General features: G+C 41.5%; 1 protein-coding gene across 1 annotated transcript in view; it reads left to right on the top strand.

The window, feature by feature from the left end:
• Positions 1 to 18,490, top strand: part of LOC126249271 (zinc finger FYVE domain-containing protein 26) — a 393,885-nt gene that overhangs the window by 175,678 nt on the left and 199,717 nt on the right. The window contains exon 17 of the mRNA XM_049950925.1: positions 8,104 to 8,208. Coding sequence (XP_049806882.1) covers positions 8,104 to 8,208 — 105 coding nt within the window. The remainder of the gene's footprint in view (positions 1 to 8,103; positions 8,209 to 18,490) is intronic.

Genomic DNA, 18,490 nt, shown 5'->3' with positions numbered 1-18,490 from the left:
AGTGCGGAACGAACCTGCTTCTGTGGTTGCTGTTTTTGCTGCGAGCGTGGTGGCCCAACACGACGTTGTTGACGCGAGTGAACCGCCGCCACATCGTCGTTCCCCTGTGAAACAGGCAAATTGTCCGCGTCGAAAGTGGTCTGTACAGCGCCCACATCACACCACGTGTCTATTTGCGCACCAGCAGCGTGAGACACTTCAAAAGATTGAGCGATGCTGAGAACTTCCGAAAACGACGGGTTTGGCAATTGTAAGGCACGTTGCCTAACTTCTTTATCAGGAGCAAGCCGTAGAATAGCGTCCCGAACCATTGAATAGCATAAGACTCATGATGAGTGTCCGTGACACACTGACATTTCCTACTCAGAACGTGTAGTTCCGCCGCCCAAGCCCGGTAAGATTGATGGGGCTGTTTACGACACCGGTAGAACGCCACGCGGGCGGCAACGACGTGGGTGTTTTTTCGGTAATAGTTAGACAATAATTCACACATTTCTTGGAAGGACAGAGAGGCAGGTTCCCGCAGAGGGGCTAACTGAGATAGCAGCTGATAGATCCGTGGGGAAATCCAAGATAGAAATAACGACTTACACATAGGAGCGTCGACAACGCCGAAAGCCAAGAAGTGTTGCCGCAAACGCTTCTCATAATCCTCCCAGTCTTCAGTGACCTCGTCGTAAGGAGGGAACGGAGGCGGAGAAGAGGAAGACAGACGATGAGTAAGCGACGTCGACAACGCCTGAATAGCAGCCATCAGCTGTGTTTGTTGTGCCTGAATAGCAGCCGTCAGCTGTGTTTGTTGTTCAATGAGCGCTTGCATAAGCTGTTCCATGTCTGCCCCGACATGAACACACAATGCCACAACGCAGGAAAAAAAATATCCGACCTCGTCGCCAAAAAGTGTTATAACCTTTAATCACTAATAAATTGCGTGGATATACAAAAGTAGAAACACTCGCGGGTTACATGCTACTAACTCCGTATCTGTCATTCGACTCCATGCCGTGACATGCGGCCGGCGCCGTTCATAGCCAGGTGGCGCTCCCGCGCTTGGCCGAGCTGCGGAGCGCCTCTATCGCCGTGTTCGCGTACTGACGTAGCGGCACTTTTAAATCTCGTGGTACTGTCACAACAAATAGCAAACTGACTCTTGAGATCGGTATTCTGGAAACAGATATCTAATCAGTATTACGCCATCACGTTTGAGGAATCTGGAATACAGAATAGCTCTCTCTGACTTCATCAAACAAACTATCATTGATAAAGGGACCTATGAATCTCTGGAGGTCCTCCATGCAGGCACCTTGGAAGGACTCTACTGTCCTTTGCTGGCTATGAATTAGCCAAGCTTGACTGGCTCATGGTCATCTCCTCTGTTATGAGGACCCACCCCACTGTCACTATGTTTCCTGTTTGATAGTGGTCCACATTTTACTGGACTGTCCCAACCTAGCCATCCTGGGACAGACTCTTAACTCCCTGACTCACTACCCCTGGTGTTAGGAAATGATACCTCAATGGCTGACTTAGTTCTACGTTTTATTCATGAAGGGTGCTTTTACCACTCTCTTTAAGCAAGGAAGGGCCACCTAACCATATTGGCCCATTCAGGGATTGGCAGAACACACTGTTGCATCCTCTGCCCAAACTGGGCTGTGGCTGTTTGGGCTTGGTGATCCAGCCCAGTCCTCACCCTACCTGCTCGTTTACTCTTCCTCCCTCTCTGGCATGGTCTCTTAGACTTGTTCATCTTTTGTCTCTCTGTGCTTCTCTTGCCCTGCCTGTGTTGCTAGTCTTTCCTAGGCAATTTGTGAGTGAGGTTATTCATATAAGTATTGGAGGCTTCTGATTGCACTCTGCTTTCGGGGTGGGGGGGGGGGGGGGGGGCTTCTGGTTGCTCTCTAGATGGGACATCTTGCCTGACTTTCTTCCTCTGTCTCTTTTTCTTCTTTTTGTCCCATATCTCGCCTTTGTTGACCTATCGTAGACCTTGGGGTTTTCTTCCACTGGGTTTTGCACAGTAGGTTCTCTGACCTACAGTCATGTAGACATGTCATGTTTGATGAGAAATGGACTGATGACCTAGTAGTGTGGTCCCTTTATTTGTTCAACCAACCAACCAACCAACCATCTATCTGATCAGTAGTATCCAGACACTTATTACTTGACATTAATACTGGTTGTGCACACGTGTCTCTCTGTGATTACTTGAATTCTGCTGGAGACACATTAAATGAGGTGTCTGAATGTCTGTGGAGGAATGGTAGCCCATTCTTCCTTGGGAGTCACAACCAGAGAAGGTGGTAATGTTGGACACTGAGGTCTGGAGCAAATTCAGCATTCTAACTAATCTCAAAGGTGTTCCATTGATTTCAGGCCAGGACTATGGGAGGCCAATCCATTTAAGGAATGTTATTTTTCACAAATCATTGCCTCACAAAAGGTGCTTTATGGTAGGGTTCATTGTCATGTTGATAAAATCAGCCACCATCTGCAAACTGTTTCTCTACTGTAAGTAATACAAAGTGCTGTAAAACGTGTTCATATCTTCCTGCATTTAGAACTTTCTTAAATACAATAAGAGGACTGCACCCTAACCACCACCCCCATGCAATCACTGTTGACACTACAAATGATAGCAGGTAACATTCTTCAGGCCTTATTCAAACCCAAACCCTTCCATCAGATTGCCACAGGGTACAGCATGATTCATCACTCCAAATCTCTTGTCTCTAGTCATCTACTGTCCAGTGGCATTACACCTTACACCACCTCAAGTATCACTTTGCAGTGACTACAGAAATATGTGGCATATCAGGAGCTGCTTGACCATTTTGTCTGATTCTTTTTAACTCACTACGAGCAGTCAGTGTGCTATCTGGACTGCTGGTAGCACTTGGGAATCACAAGAGATTCCTTCCCTTGATTTCATATGATTTTTTAATTTACTCAGCACAATCCTCAATGGTCCACATACATCAGCACATTAGACGTGCCTTCTGATTTTGGTTTAGCTGTGGTTGTTCTTTCATGTTTCCACTTCACAACCAAACCACCAGCAGTTGGCGTGGGCAGCTTCTGAAGGGTTGAAATGTGTGTGATGGAGTTGTTACTCAGATGATGACCAAGATGCATACTGTCACTTATCGTGACATCTGGTAGTCTTTTCTGCATTACGTAGTGGTGTCTGGATACTTTTGATCAGATAGTGTCTATTAATGATCTTATTAATAATGCCACAAACTACAGAAATTCAGCCATAGCAAAACATTGACTTTTGCTAATATTTTGGTTGTTAACCATTCAGTCATCTTTGGAGTGAGCTGTAAAGATAATCATTATGGCTCATTCAGAAGGTGACTGGAATGGTTTGCAGCTGAAATATCAGCAGAAGACTGAATTTCCACAATTTTATAGATTTTTATCATATTCTAAGACACCATGGATATTAATAGAATGTAAGTCATTTTACATATAATGCAATTATCTGTTGTGAAGTACTGCCTGAAAAAAGCTGCACAAATATTCATAAGTCAGATCTCAGTAAACTCTGAAATTGGAGCTAAGATTGGCAACTTGCTTCAAAGCTTCAGTCATAGTTCACAAAACTATGACTTACAATATCGGTGATTTACAATTCGAAACTCATCCAAATATACAGCTATAACAATTTGTAACAGATGTGCAATGGAATGATTGCATTGGCTTAGTTCTATGCTAATTAGGTGGGAAATTTTGCTTTATTGGTTGTATACTTATAAGTACTAAAAAAATGCAATCAGTCCATAAAGGACTTTGTGTACAAAATACTCGAACAATCCATTATAGATTATTGTTCAAGTTTGAGGGACCTGTTGCAAATAGTAATAATGAGGGCTGTTGATCATATGGAAAAAAAGGCAGCACAAATGGTCACAGGTTTGTTTAACTAATGGGAAAGATTGTAGGAGATGCTGGAAAAACTGAACTGTTAGACACTTAAAGATTGGTGCAAACTATACCACAAAAGCCTACTTACATGGTTTCAAGAACCAGCTTTAAGTAAGGGGTGTCGGAATATACTACAGTCTCTATGTATCACTCTTGTAGGGATCCCGAAGACAAGTTATGGAGTGCACTACTTACTGAGTACACAAAGGCATTTAGGCAATCATTCTTACCACACTCCATACCTAAATCAAACTGGAAGAATCTCAAATGACTGGTACAATGTGAAATATCCTTTCACGCATTTCATGGTGGTTTGTAGAGTGTGACTGTAGATATGTGGTATTAATTCATGAACATCCTATAGACCACTATGCAACAAATTGGGGAAGTAACATTTCAGTATACCCTCTTTTGCATGAACATTTTTGTTGACAGCTAGAAATTGTGTGAACAGCTTCATCCAGTCTCCTGAACATAAAATAGAGAAAATATTGAAAACTTTCAGGCCTGTAGATCATTCCATGAAATTTTGGGGGAACTGCTAGACCTTAGTAATTTGCTGCTTTGATACTTTAACACAGTGTCTTCTGAACATTTACAGGTGTATAGTGATGAAACTACATTCAGCCCACTGTTGCATGCATGGTTTAATTGTAAGTCACTGCGTTTTACCAGACAGGTACCTGGTGTGTCGGTGGGATGATTACATCAATGCTCTCAGCAATTTTGCACAACTGGTATACTAGTTATGGACTGTACAACCTTCAAATGGAAAGTTTTTAATTATTCCTTATTTTTTATTTTTTGAGATACTAAGTTACAATTTTTCTCATGATACTAAATTTAGGAGAAAAGTAACAGCACAGGAAATTTTGCTAATAGTGTGTGTGTGTTTGTGTGTGTGTGTGTGTGTGTGTGTGCGTGTGTACGTGATACAAGAGAGAGAGAGAGAGAGAGAGAGAGAGAGAGAGAGAGAGAGAGAGAGACTTGATAAGAACCACATCAGAGGGAGCAATACATGAAACTTTTGGCATACCATAATCTAGAAATCAATGGGAATATCACTATCTGAGCACCTGATCAAACAGACTGGAGGTATCCAGTTAGATACCACTTGGAATCCTGTCATTGGTAAATTTTGTGCTGCATGTAATGGACATGTTTCTACAGTTTTACCAAATGAACTTGACTGATCTGATGTCAATAAAAAGTGTTTTCACTAAGGAAGGCACTGGGAGTAGTACAGGACTTACAGCAGAAGTGCATGTGCTCAAGTAAATCCTACACAGTGACTTACAATTACACCATGCATGCAACAGTGGGCTGAATGTAGTTTCATCACTATACCCCTGTAAATGTTCAGAAGACACTGTGTTAAAGTATCAAAGCAGCATGTTACTAAGGTCTAGCAGTTCCCCCAAAATTTCATGGAATGATCTACAGGCCTGAAAGTTTTCAATATTTTCTCTATTTTGTGTTCAGGAGACTGGATGTAGCTGTTCACACAATTTCTAGCTGTCAACAAAAATGTTCATGCAAAAGATGGTATACTGAAATGTTACTTCCCCAATTTGTTGCATAGTGGTCTATAGGATGTTCATGAATTAATACCACATATCTACAGTCACACTCTACAAACCACCATGAAATGCTTGAAAGGATATTTCACATTGTACCAGTTATTTGAGATTCTTCCAGTTTGATTTAGGTATGGAGTGTGGTAAGAATGATTGCCTAAATGCCTTTGTGCACTCAGTAAGTAGTGCACTCCATAACTTGTCTTCGGGATCCCTACAAGAGTGATACATAGAGACTGTAGTATATTCTGACACCCCTTACTTCAAGCTGGTTCTTGAAACCATGTAAGTAGGCTTTTGTGGTATAGTTTGCACCAATCTTTAAGTGTCTAACAGTTCAGTTTTTCCAGCATCTCCTACAATCTTTCCCATTGGTTAAACAAACCTGTGACCATTTGTGCTGCCTTTTTTTTTCATATGATCAACAGCCCTCATTATTACTATTTGCAACAGGTCCCTCAAACTTGAACAATAATCTATAATGGATAGTCCAAGTATTTTGTACACAAAGTTGTCCCATTTGAAGGTGTGCCATGTAACCATGCACAACACTTGAATGTTATTTATAGATGTGGCATATATCAAGAATTTAGACATGATATCTGAGCAATCTGTTACAGACCGGTGTGTAGTGACATGAAAGCACGTTACCAGTTAACCAACTTTGAACGTTGGGTGAATGTTGCAAGATACTTGATTCATAGCATATCAAACATTACACAAAAATTTGGATTTCCCCAGTCAAAACTGTGTAGGGTGGATCATCAGTATCAGAGAGACAATGTTTCCACATGTGTAAACTGCCACACACGATGACCTCAAGTTTCTTGTTAACAGATTTCACAGGGCATTTGCAGAGCCATATGAGGTGATGGACAGTTCGTTGTGAGTCAGAGTGTTGCTGGTTTGAATTTGGCCCACCAGCGACCCATTTCTCCCAGGATTGTTCAGAGACAAATCCACTGCACAGGCTTCAGCAAGCAATTACTAACGCACCCCTTTACTGACACTTTGACTCAGAGCTCAGTCAGTGACATGCCTGCAATCACTGACAATGAACCAGAATGAGATTTTCACTCTGCAGCGGAGAGCTTCTGTAAAGTTTGGAAGGTAGGAGACATGATACTGGCAGAAGTAAAGCTGTGAGGATGGGGCGTGAGTCATGCTTGGGTAGCTCAGTTGGTAGAGCACTTGCCCGTGAAAGGCAAAGGTCCCAAGTTCGAGTCTTGGTCCGGCACACAGTTTTAATCTGCCAGGAAGTTTCATATCAGCACACACTCTGCTGCAGAGTGAAAATCTCATTCTGGAAACATCCCCCAGGGTGTGGCTAAGCCATGTCTCCGCAATATCCTTTCTTTCAGGAGTGCCAGTTCTGCAAGGTTTGCAGGAGAGCTTCTGTAAAGTTTAGAAGGTAGGAGACGAGGTACTGGCAGAAGTAAGGCTGTGAGTACCGGGCGTGAGTCGTGCTTCGTTAGCTCAGATGGTAGAGCACTTGCCCGCGAAAGGCAAAGGTCCCAAGTTCGAGTCTCAGTCCGGCACACAGTTTTAATCTGCCAGGAAGTTTCATTGACAATGAACCATTGAACTGTGACAGTGTTTGTAGCAAATGATTTTGGTCAGATGTGGGACCAAGGCATGCCCATTTCCCTCGGTGGCATCCCAGATGTTTTCAGTAGGATTGAGGTAAGGTGACATGAGGAGCCACACAAGCACCTTTTTCGAACCATTCTAAAACAATTCAAAAGTGATGAGATGATGCATTGTTTTGGTGAAGGTGCAGACTGCGTGTAGGACACTAGAGGATATGAAATGGAGGTACAAATTGTATAGCAAGTTCTGGGTTTCTTCACCAGTGAGAGACAATGCCAAACACATCATGGCCCTATTTCATTCCATGAAAGTATACACCATAAGTGAATACCTCCAGTTACCATAAGTGAATACCTCCAGTTACCAGCCTCAGCAGTGACCTCTTGGAAAGCAGGATGAATTGCCTCATGTGGTGTTTGACATACTCTTAATCTGTCATTTGCATGTATTGATATGTATTGTGACTCATCAGCAGTGGAACATCCTATGGTAATATTCATCCACACAGGCTGATCTGTGTGTTCTGTCAGACAGTGAGCATAGGATATGTGGTAGTTTTTCAAAGTTCAGTGCATGCTTGGTTTTGGAAATGGACTGTGCTGTGTGTCAGGTACTCATGATCTGATCACTGTCAAATGAGTTCATGTGAGTTCTTTTGGCTATTCTTCACGCAACTGTCATGCCAAGAGCCGTTTCAAGGTTTTATGACATCACAGTCACATTACATTCTGAACTATTCCATTCACCTTGGGAACAGGATCATTTTCTGTGCAATGCAACATTTATCTGCAGTTTAATTGCCAATAAGAGGGTATCAGAATCAGAATAACTTCCTGAAAAGGAGTTTCTGTGTATCTTATTTACTGAGTGGAAAATATATTGTGAAAATGTTACAATACTTTTAAAGTTAGTTTTTCAAACAAAAGGTAATTTTTATAAATTTCTACATGTTCATTATATTCTAAGTTATGTATGAAGCTAGCTATTTATGTGTTGTTATTTTCAGCAGTGACAATTACACAGTCTGAACAGCCACGATATCTTCAAAGATTCTATTCATACCTCAAGTTCCTAACGTCTCTCCTTGTTCAAAAGACGCCAGTGAAGAAAGGTAAAATACCCAAGTTTTAAATATTGATTTTTGCTTAATGTATTTGTTACATGTCAGATAAAAAGTTCTGCCAGATATGAATATGAGGTGTGTGAGAAAAGAATGAGGCTGACAATACTGCAAGAAATTTCACAGCACTGTGTTGTTCTACTTGTGCAGACTGATGTGTTCATTCCTTCCAGATGCTCAGTCCAAGTTTCAGCTCCATACAGCCATCCCGTGATTTTTGAGAATGCCATCAGTGAAGTTGTGTTTTTGTTGTGTGTTATGAAAACGGAACAGCAAAATTTAGACCAACTTTATGCCATCAAGTATTGTGTTAAGCTTGGGGAATCTGCAAGTATCACCTTTGAGAGTTGAAACAGGCCTATGAGGATTATTCTGTATGAATAGCACAAGTTTTTTGCTGGCACAAATTATTTTTGAAAGGCTGAGAACACACTGAAGATGAACCTCACTCAGGGAGACCTTCAACTTCAAAAACTAGTGAAAATGTCAAACATGCCCACACTGTTGTGAGATTGTTCCTCCAGGACAAACTGTGAACCAAGTGTTTTACAAAGATGTCCCTGAAAGGTTCAGGAAAAGGGTGAATTGAGTGAGAAAGAGATTGCAGAAAATTGGATGCTCTGTGATGACAACACCCCATGTCACACAACCATTTCCATTACAGAATGCATTCCTGTTATTCCACAGTCCCTACTTCCACCTCATCTCAGTCGTCCTGACTTTTTTTTCCCAAAATTGAAAAATGTCTTAAAGGACATCATTTTGGGACTCTGGAGAACATTCAAAAAAGTGTTATCGACATGATAAAATCCTCTCGGTTTGACAGCCAAGTCAATGCATTGTTCTCCAGCAAAGTTTCAGCTAATTTCTTACTTGCCATCTTCAGGGGAAGTGTCAGATACACGTCTTGTCTGGATCTTTATAGCTGCTGGACCATGTGGGCTTTTCTGCATTCTCGGCACCGGTCAGGTCAATCAGGCACGAGCGGAACTGGTGCAATGGCACTTGGTGGGGAGGAGATGCCAGTGCTGGGCCGTGGCGTCTCGTCTCGGTGTGGCCTGTTTATTCCATCTGCCGCCACTGACCTGCCTCCATTGGTGCGCTCTCATCTTATTCTTGTTGTGTTCCATGCGGTGCTGAGTTGGAAACCACAATCCTGGTTGATCACTGACCCATATCTCCACTCCTCTTTAATAATAGAGTCACAGAAACCATTCGTTGTACACAGTCTCTTGATTTCTTCAAATTGAAACATGTGTTCTTCGCTGAGGCTATGCTCTGCTACCGCAGATTTTTCTTTTTGTCCCTGGCGGACACTTCTCACATGTTCAGATGTGCGTTGTGTGACGCAACGCTGTGTCTGTCCAATATATTGTTTCCCCTATTCACAGGAAATGCTGTAGACACCCGGTGTACTTAGACCCAAGTTGTCCTTCATTGAGCCCAGCATATTTCTGATTTTTGCTGGCGGCGGAAGATGGTTTTTAACTTGTTCTTCTCCAGTATCCTGACAATCTTGGCCGTGGGCGGCCCTGCATATGGGGAGGAATGCCAGACCTTTGTTGTTCAATTCTTCCTGAAGTTCCTCCCCCTTCTTCTTCTTGCTCATCTTGAGAGCGCATCTAATCTGTGTTTCAGTGTATCCATTCTTCTGGAAGGTTTTCTTCAGGTGCTGAATCTCAGTAGATAAACTGTCCTTGTAGCATATGTCATGATCTCTGTGGACAAGGGTAGTGAGCACAGATTTCTGTTGTGCTGGGTGATGGCAGCTGTTGGCATTGAGGTACAGGTCTGTGTGTGTTTTCTTTTGGTAGACCAAGTGTCCCAGTATGCAATCCATTTTCTTCTTTATTAGGATATTGAGGAAGGGCTGGCACCCATTTTCTTTCAATTCCTTTGTTAACTTGATGTTCTCATATATGCTGTTCAGATGGTTGAGAAATTTCATTAGAGTGTCCTCGCTATGTATCGTCCATGTACCGATAAAAGACCTTGGGTTTAATGCGTGCTGTTTCCAAGGCGATATCCTCAAAGTATTCCATGTACAGGTTAGCGATACATGGTGCCAATGGGGATCCCATAGCAACTCCATCCACCTGTTGGTAAAACTTGCCCTAAACTGAAAATATGTGGTCTTGAGTGCATGGTGGAATAATTCCACCTTACCTTTGTTGAAACGATTCTCCAGTAGTTTCAAGGAGTCCTCTAGCAGTACCCTCGTGAAGCAGGATGTAATGTCAAAGCTGACCATAATATCATTTTCGTCAAGAAGCCACTCCTTGAGTGTTTTAACAAACTCCTTGGAATTCTTGATGTGGTGGGGACATTTACCCACAAGATGCTTGAGTAGTTGTGCCAGGTGTTTGGCTATGTCACAGGTATGAGAATTGATCATGTGTACTATTGGGCGTAGTGGTACCACCATCTTGTGTATCTTGGGGAGGCCGTATAATTGTGGTGGAAGCGGAGCTCTGGGGTAAGGCCTTTTTATCAGGTTCTGGTCCAGGCCTGAGTTGTTGAGAAGACCAAAAGTGTTTTTAGTGACATGTGTTGCAGGGTCTTAGCAGCACCATCACGTTCCCTTTGTCTGCTGGTAGAATGACAGTATCCTCATCTTCTCTGAGGTGGTCGTGCAGACCAACACACAGTGCACCCACAATCATGCCAAGATTGCACAAAGATCCTGCAAAACCAGAGCAGACATGTCTGGTCTGCTCCCCCTGAATTGTGGCTAAAACAGTTGAAAATGCTGAGTGCTTTCAGGGACCACAGATGCCCAGATACCTCACTGTGCTTTTGAGAATGGTGTCCCTCATCCTCAACTTTGGAGCATTTAAAACTGAATGGGAATGGTCAAAAAGGATGCACACAGACCACCTTGTTTAAAGATGTTGAATGTGGTGCACCATGAAGGACTTAGGTTGGCCACTGGAGGCTTTCAAAACAGCCGCATACCGAGCCTATGTGTTGAGGCTGGTAAGCTGTCACTTCACATTAGGTGACAACACTTCATGATGCAACAGTCCTATAAAACACAGTCCACACCATACACACCTGCTTCCCATACTGTTTGTTGGCAACCAATGGAAAGGCTCTTTCATATTGGACAGTGAGCAACTGGGCACTAAGAGATTCACATGAAAGATTGATTGTAAGAGATGGGTGTGGCTTGTTTTAATGCCCGGAATTATTTTAGACTTGATGAATTTTAAGAAAGGTTGAACTCCCAATTTTACATTTCAGTTTCTGTTTTTTAACATTTTAGATAGGCATCAAGGGTTCACAGTTGTTTATGCCTGACAACAAGTGGTCTCCGTTGGCTATTCAGTCATGTTCCTCGATGGTGTCTTCAGGATTCACCTGCCCCATACCCATACTTTATTTTCTGCTGAGATCCATGTGATCCTGAAGGCATTACAGCAGATGAGGTATCATCACAATAAAAAATTTGTCATCTGCTCTGATTCCCTTAGTGCCCTACAATCATTGCAGCACATGTACCCAGCATAGAAATTGGTCCAGCTGATACACTACCAACTGTACTTCCTACAGCAGCAAGGGAAGAAGGTATCATTCTGCTTGGCAACAGGACACTTGGGAATTTGAGGAAATGAATAGGCCAACAAAGCTGCCAAGGAGGCCTGCACGGAATGTAACATTACAGAATGCACCATTCCCCTGCGGGCTGTCATTTCACTGCTGGGTCGCAGATCCATGCAGTTCTGGGAGGAAGAGTCACTGATGGACAATAAGCTGTGATTGGTAAGGCCAACCATCCTCCAGCCATGGCAATCCTCATGCTGGTCACTCCAGTGGGATGAGGTGGCTCTGACCAACCTCCAAGCTGGGCAGAATCCCCTAACACAGGGATTTTTACTCAAATGAGAGGATCCCCCTATTTGTGATGCCTGTGGCATGCAAGTCAGTATATGCCACATTTTAACTAAGTGAATTTTTCTGCCCTTTGTTTTAACTGATGATGAGACAAGTGTGGTCAAACTTTTAAAATTTTGTGAAATGTCTGGACTCTGGCCTAAGCTTTTAGGCTGGAGATTTTAGTGTGTTGCAGGGTGGCTGGCTCATCCTCTTTTATTCTAGCAGTCAACCAGCTGCAGGTGTCCGTTGCCTTCTTTTAGTTCTTTCTGCAGCTTTTTCCATTTTTACCATGTGATTTTCATTGTTTTGTGTGTGAACGTGTGTGTTCACAAATTTTTGGATTGTGTGTTCTTACATTTTTATTTGTGGTTTTCATTTTAGTAATTTTACAGTCTTCCTTCACACTAGTTTCATTACATTTTAGTACAGGTGCTAAGGCCCATGAAACTTTATCACCACCACCACTACCACCATTACCACTACCATTGATCGTCGTCGTCGTCGTCGTCGTCGTCATCATCATCATCATCATCATCATCATCATCATCATCATCTATGTTTCAGTTTTATTAGAAGCTTGTGACGATGTAAGTTTCACTGTTTTTGTGACTTTGGCCATTATTTTATCAATGGAATTTAAACCACCCTTTACACACAAGGCTTGTTGATGTATGATGCAGTGGATTTGGAGACTAATAATTTATTCCCACCATATTGGAATAACCACCAGTCATTATCAAAACAATTTTGGCAAAAGCTATTTCTTTCTCAGTTAGCAAATTTTTAACAACTATACAAACATCTGTGCCCTTCCTTAGTAGTTGCTGGCAACAATATTAGTTGATAGAGGAGCAGGAGCGTAAGATCTGTGCCCTTCAGGTGCAGTTGAAAAACGCACAGGAGGAGCTAGATAGGATGAGGAGGGAAAAGGGGGTTGGGGAATGGGAGCTGGCTGTTGGCAAGAGATCTGCTAGGAGAAGGAGATTTTCAGATAGTTTTGCTATTGGTGTTTGTAATAGATTTGACCAACTGTCAGAGTCTAGTGGAGAGGTATCTCTAGTAGCTATAGATGTAGGAAGTATGCAGCAGACCTCAGCAGTTACGGTGTCTAGGACAGTTGCAAAGTCTAAGAGAAAGAAGAAGGTTCTGCTGTTAGGTAGTTCTCATGATAGAGGTGTAGGCCAGCAGTTGCAGGAAGTTTTGGGGACTGAGTACCAGGTCACCAGCATTGTGAAGCCTAATGCAGGATTGGCTCAGGTGACTTTTAACATAGGCGGGTTATGTAGGGATTTTACAAAAGAGGATCAGGTAGTGATTGTGGGTGGGGCTGGTAATAGTATTGATAGGGATGGGGAGTATGACATAGATGGTGACCTGGAAAAGATAGCCACTCAGACTGGCAACACGAATGTGGATTTCGTGGAACTGTTTCAGCGTCACGATCGGCCTCATTTTAATACAGCCGTCAGGCGTAATAACATGAGACTTGGAGGTGCGCTAATGACAGAAGGCATGAGTCACATTTCAGTGGTGTCGGTGGAGTCTATCTGCAGGACGGGTTTCACTAGACATGGCCTGCACCTCAACAGTTATGGAAAGGGGAGGTTGGCAAAGCTTATAGGTGACAGCATAGGTGGGGGTGGGGGGATCACTCATGGGAAAATTCCGGTAGTTGTGGGTGTTAGAGCTGTACCTTTTTTAGATTGAAGTCAGCTGACAGGTATTCCTGCTTAAGGGAAGTCTCTCTAACAAAGAAACCACTTTCGACAAAGCTTAGGTATCCGATTAATGAGGGAATTAGTATATTTCATCAAAACATACAAGTCATTAGAGATAAAGTTAGTGAACTACTTACAGATGTTGACTCTGAAATTATTAGTATATCTGAACACTTCTTAAATAAGGAGATAATTCAGAGGCTTCCTTTACCAGGATACAGGTTGGCTGGCAGCTTTTCTAGGAGCTCTTTGCAGTGTGGGGGAGTAGCCATGTATGTGAAAAACGGTATCCCATTTGAGTCAATTGATGTTTCAAAGTACTGCACTGAAAAGGTGTTTGAATGTTGTGCAGGTGTGGTTAAATTTAGTGGAGCTAAACTTCTTACTGTTGTTATTTATAGATCCCCAGACTCAGATGTCACAACATTTTTACTAAAGCTAGAGGAGGTTCTTGGTTCACTTTATAGGAAATACAAAAAGTTAGTTATATGTGGTGACTTCAATATAAATTGTATAAGTGATTGTGCAAGGAAAAGGATGCTGGTAGACCTCCTTAATTCATATAATCTTATGCAAACCGTATTCTTTCCAACGAGAGTGCAAGGGAACAGTAGAACAACCATAGACAATATTTTTGTTCATTCGTCATTACTAGAAGGGCATTCTGTTAGCAAAATGTTGAATGGCCTTTCAGATCATGATGCACAAATTTTAAGTCTAAAAGATTATTGTGCTGCATCACATGTTAAATATAGTTACCAACTTTTTAGGAAAGCTGATCCAGTTGCTGTAGAGACTTTTGTAAACCTTATCAAGGAACAAGAGTGGCAAGATGTTTATAGTGCTGATACAGTAGACGATAAATGTAATGCTTTCCTCAATACTTTTCTCATGCTCTTTGAAAGTTGCTTTCCGTTAGAACGTTCAAAACGGGGTACTAGCACAAACAGGCAGCCTGGGTGGCTGACTAAAGGTATAAGAATATCTTGTAGAACAAAGTGGCAATTATATCAAAACGTTAGAAACAGTCACAATCTAATTGCAGTAGCCCATTACAAACAGTATTGTAAGGTGCTTAAAAAAGTTATTAGGAAGGCAAAAAGTATGTGGTATGCAGATAGAATAGCTAAGTCTCAGGAAAAAATTAAAACCATATGGTCAGTCGTAAAGGAAGTGGCTGGTCTGCAGAGACAGGTCGAGGATATAGAATCAGTGCGTAGTGAGAATGTCCGTGTTACCGATAAGTCACATATATGTAAAGTATTTAATAATCACTTTCTGAATATAGCAGGTGAACTAAATAGAAACCTAGTCCCAACAGGGAATCATATAGCGCTCGTAGAAAAAAGTGTTCCGAGACTGTTACCTGAAATGCTCCTCCATGATACTGACAAGAGGGAGATTGAGTTAATAATTAAATCACTAAAGACCAAGAACTCTCATGGATATGACGGGGTATCTAGCAGAATACTGAAGTATTGTTCCATGTATGTTAGCCCAGTACTTAGCCATATCTGTAACTTTTCCTTTAGGAGTGGTCGGTTTCCTGACTGATTAAAGTACTCGGTAGTGAAGCCACTTTATAAAAAGGGAGACAGGGATAATGTTGATAATTATAGACCTATTTCTATGCCATCGGTGTTTGCTAAAGTTATCGAGAGGGTTGTATATACAAGGTTACTGGAGCATTTAAATTCACATAATTTGCTGTCAAATGTACAGTTTGGTTTTAGAAATGGCTTAACAACTGGAAATGCTATAGTCTCTTTTCTCTGTGAGGCTTTGGACGGATTAAATAAAAGGTTGTGAACGTTAGGTGTTTTCTTTGATTTAACGAAGGCTTTTGACTGTGTTGACCACAAAATATTACTGCAGAAGTTGGAACATTATGGAGTAAGGGGAGTAGCTTACAGTTGGTTCGCCTCTTACTTTAAGAACAGAAAGCAGAAGGTAATTCTTCGCAATATTGAGAGTGGTAATGATGTTCAGTCCCAATGGGGCACTGTTAAATGGGGCGTTCCCCAAGGATCGGTGCTGGGGCTACTGCTGTTTCTTATTTATATAAATGATATGCCTTCTAGTATTACAGGTGATTCAAAAATATTTCTGTTTGCTGATGACAACAGCTTGGTAGTGAAGGATCTTGTGTGTAATATTGAAACATTATCAAATAATGTAGTTCATGAAATAAGTTTGTGGCTTGTGGAAAATAATTTGATGCTAAATCACAGTAAGACTCAGTTTTTACAGTTTCTAACTCACAATTCAACAAGAACTGACATTTTAATCAGACAGAATGGGCATGTTATAAGCGAGACGGAACAGTTCAAGTTCCTAGGCGTACGGATAGATAGTAAGCTGTTGTGGAAAGCCCATGTTCAGGATCTTGTTCAGAAACTAAATGCCGCTTTATTTACCATTAGAACAGTATCTGAAATAAGTGACATTTCAACACAAAAAGTAGTCTACTTCGCATATTTTCATACGCTTATGTCATATGGTATTATTTTTTGGGGTAATTCTTCTGATTCAAAAAGGGTATTTTTGGCTCAAAAACGGGCTGTTCGAGCTATGTGTGGTGTAAGTTCGAGAACCTCTTGTCGACCCCTATTCAATAGTCTGGGAATTCTGACATTGCCCTCACAGTATATATTTTCTTTAATGTCGTTTGCTGTTAGCAATATTAGCTTATTCCCAAGAGTTAGCAGCTTTCACTCAGTTAATACTAGGCAGAAATCAAATCTGCATGTGGAATGCACTTCCTTGACTCGTGCAGAAAGGATTCTGCTGCATCCATTTTCAATAAGCTACCACAAGAACTCAAAAATCTTAGCAGTAGCCCAAACTCTTTTAAGTCTAAACTGAAGAGTTTCCTCATGGCTCCCTCCTTCTATTCTGTCGAGGAGCTCCTGGAAGAGCTAAAAAATTAAGCAAATTCCAGTGTTACATTCTTGATTTTCTTTATTTAAACTAACGATGTGTCACCTGAATATGTTTCTTATATTTCATTTTATCCGTTTCTACAATCGTGTTATAATTTCATGTATTGACTCGTTCCATGACCATGGAGACTTCTCCTTAATGTGGTCCCATGGAACAATAAATAAATAAATAAATAAACAAACAATTCCACTTTGATATCATTTACAACACAGTATCGAACAAACAGATAAATGAGCAGAGTTAGTTACATTTGTAGTTTTGCAAGACACAGCGAAATATAAAGACAGAATTTGATCTTGTTTTTTGTTGTTCTTTTACATTTACTGCCAGTTTTAGAATTCTGACTTTTATAGTGTTTCTAGATAAAGGAGTATCTTTGATGTGCTGTGTTATCTTAGCTTTATTTTTCAAAATTTTCAAATTATGATGGGGGAATTCCTAACCAGGCTTCCTTCAAAAATTCCTCATCGCTGAAAGATTTGCCTTGCCAGGCTATGACAGTTGCAGCTAAGAAATCTGCAGCATGGGTATGACAATCTTTGCAAACATACTTAATCATAGATATCAACCATCTGTTCCTGTCTTAAATAGCACATGCACTGAATTCCTTTTGCTCTGGTTTTCTTTTTTGCGAAAGAGATTTGTGATTTGTTTAATAGAGATTTTTTACAGGTGACATTCTACATACCACTGTCCCAGAACATAAAACACACACTGCTTTGTTGCCTTTATTAATCATGCCATATAACTCAGTCCACCAACTTTCAAATTCCCTGTCAGGCTTATCCTGATTCATTGTCAGCCTGCCATATTCAATAATACTCACAAATTTAAAGATAGTACTAACTATGTGTAATTGCAGCACATGACATAAACATGCAACAAGCAACAACAAGCAGGTGAACACAGTTTCACCTTGACAATTTGGCAGTACAGTAATTGTCAGTAGAGATCAGAAGTCATCGTTTTAACAGCTGCCAACCTGTGCAATCTAACAGTGGATTATGGTGTATTGATACTAATGCAGTTGAGTGTGCTGTGACTCGCAGGGAATGAGCAAGAACGAATATATGCCACCTAAAACTTCTGTGACGCTTCAGCACTGATAGCTTGTTCGCGATGAACTTCAGTTCTATGACTTCAAACACAGACAAACAAATGAACAGTTTTGATTAGATAGGCCTACCTAAATTCCTCATTCCATGCCACACCGTTTTTTTTCCACTAATGGCACATGTGTCATTTGTTCATTATCCATGGTCTAGGTTGTTATCAGTGTGAAGCACTGGACAGACACCTTTTTCTTGACTGTGTTCAGTCATCAATAGTTGACAGAGAAACAACATGTGCCATCCATCTGCTTCACAAGAACCATAGGAGAGGACCAAGGAGTGCGTGAAGGGTCAGCATCCTCCCCACTTCCCAGATTATCCATTCCTCATCCAGCAACACCTTATATGGGCTCTCGGTAGTTGGTGGGTGGTCCCTGGTGTTGATATGGTGTTTTACCATGGGCTGTTTGGTCTGTCTTTTCTCAACTCCACATTTGAAAGTATACAAAAACTGGTGCGCAATGGCCGACACTCGCCTACATTGTTCCTCAATCAGACCAGATCCAGTTGGCAGTTCAATAGCAGGCTCCTCCACTGTTTTGTCTGTAGTGGTTGCAGAGTATGATTCTTTGTTAATGGCACTAATCTGCCCTTCCTGGACTGTTTCAGCTGTTCCAACACACA

Source organism: Schistocerca nitens, chromosome 3 (genome assembly GCF_023898315.1).
Source record: "Schistocerca nitens isolate TAMUIC-IGC-003100 chromosome 3, iqSchNite1.1, whole genome shotgun sequence".
NCBI classification, from domain to species: domain Eukaryota; kingdom Metazoa; phylum Arthropoda; class Insecta; order Orthoptera; family Acrididae; genus Schistocerca; species Schistocerca nitens.
This window is presented reverse-complemented; position numbering and strand designations above follow the sequence as displayed.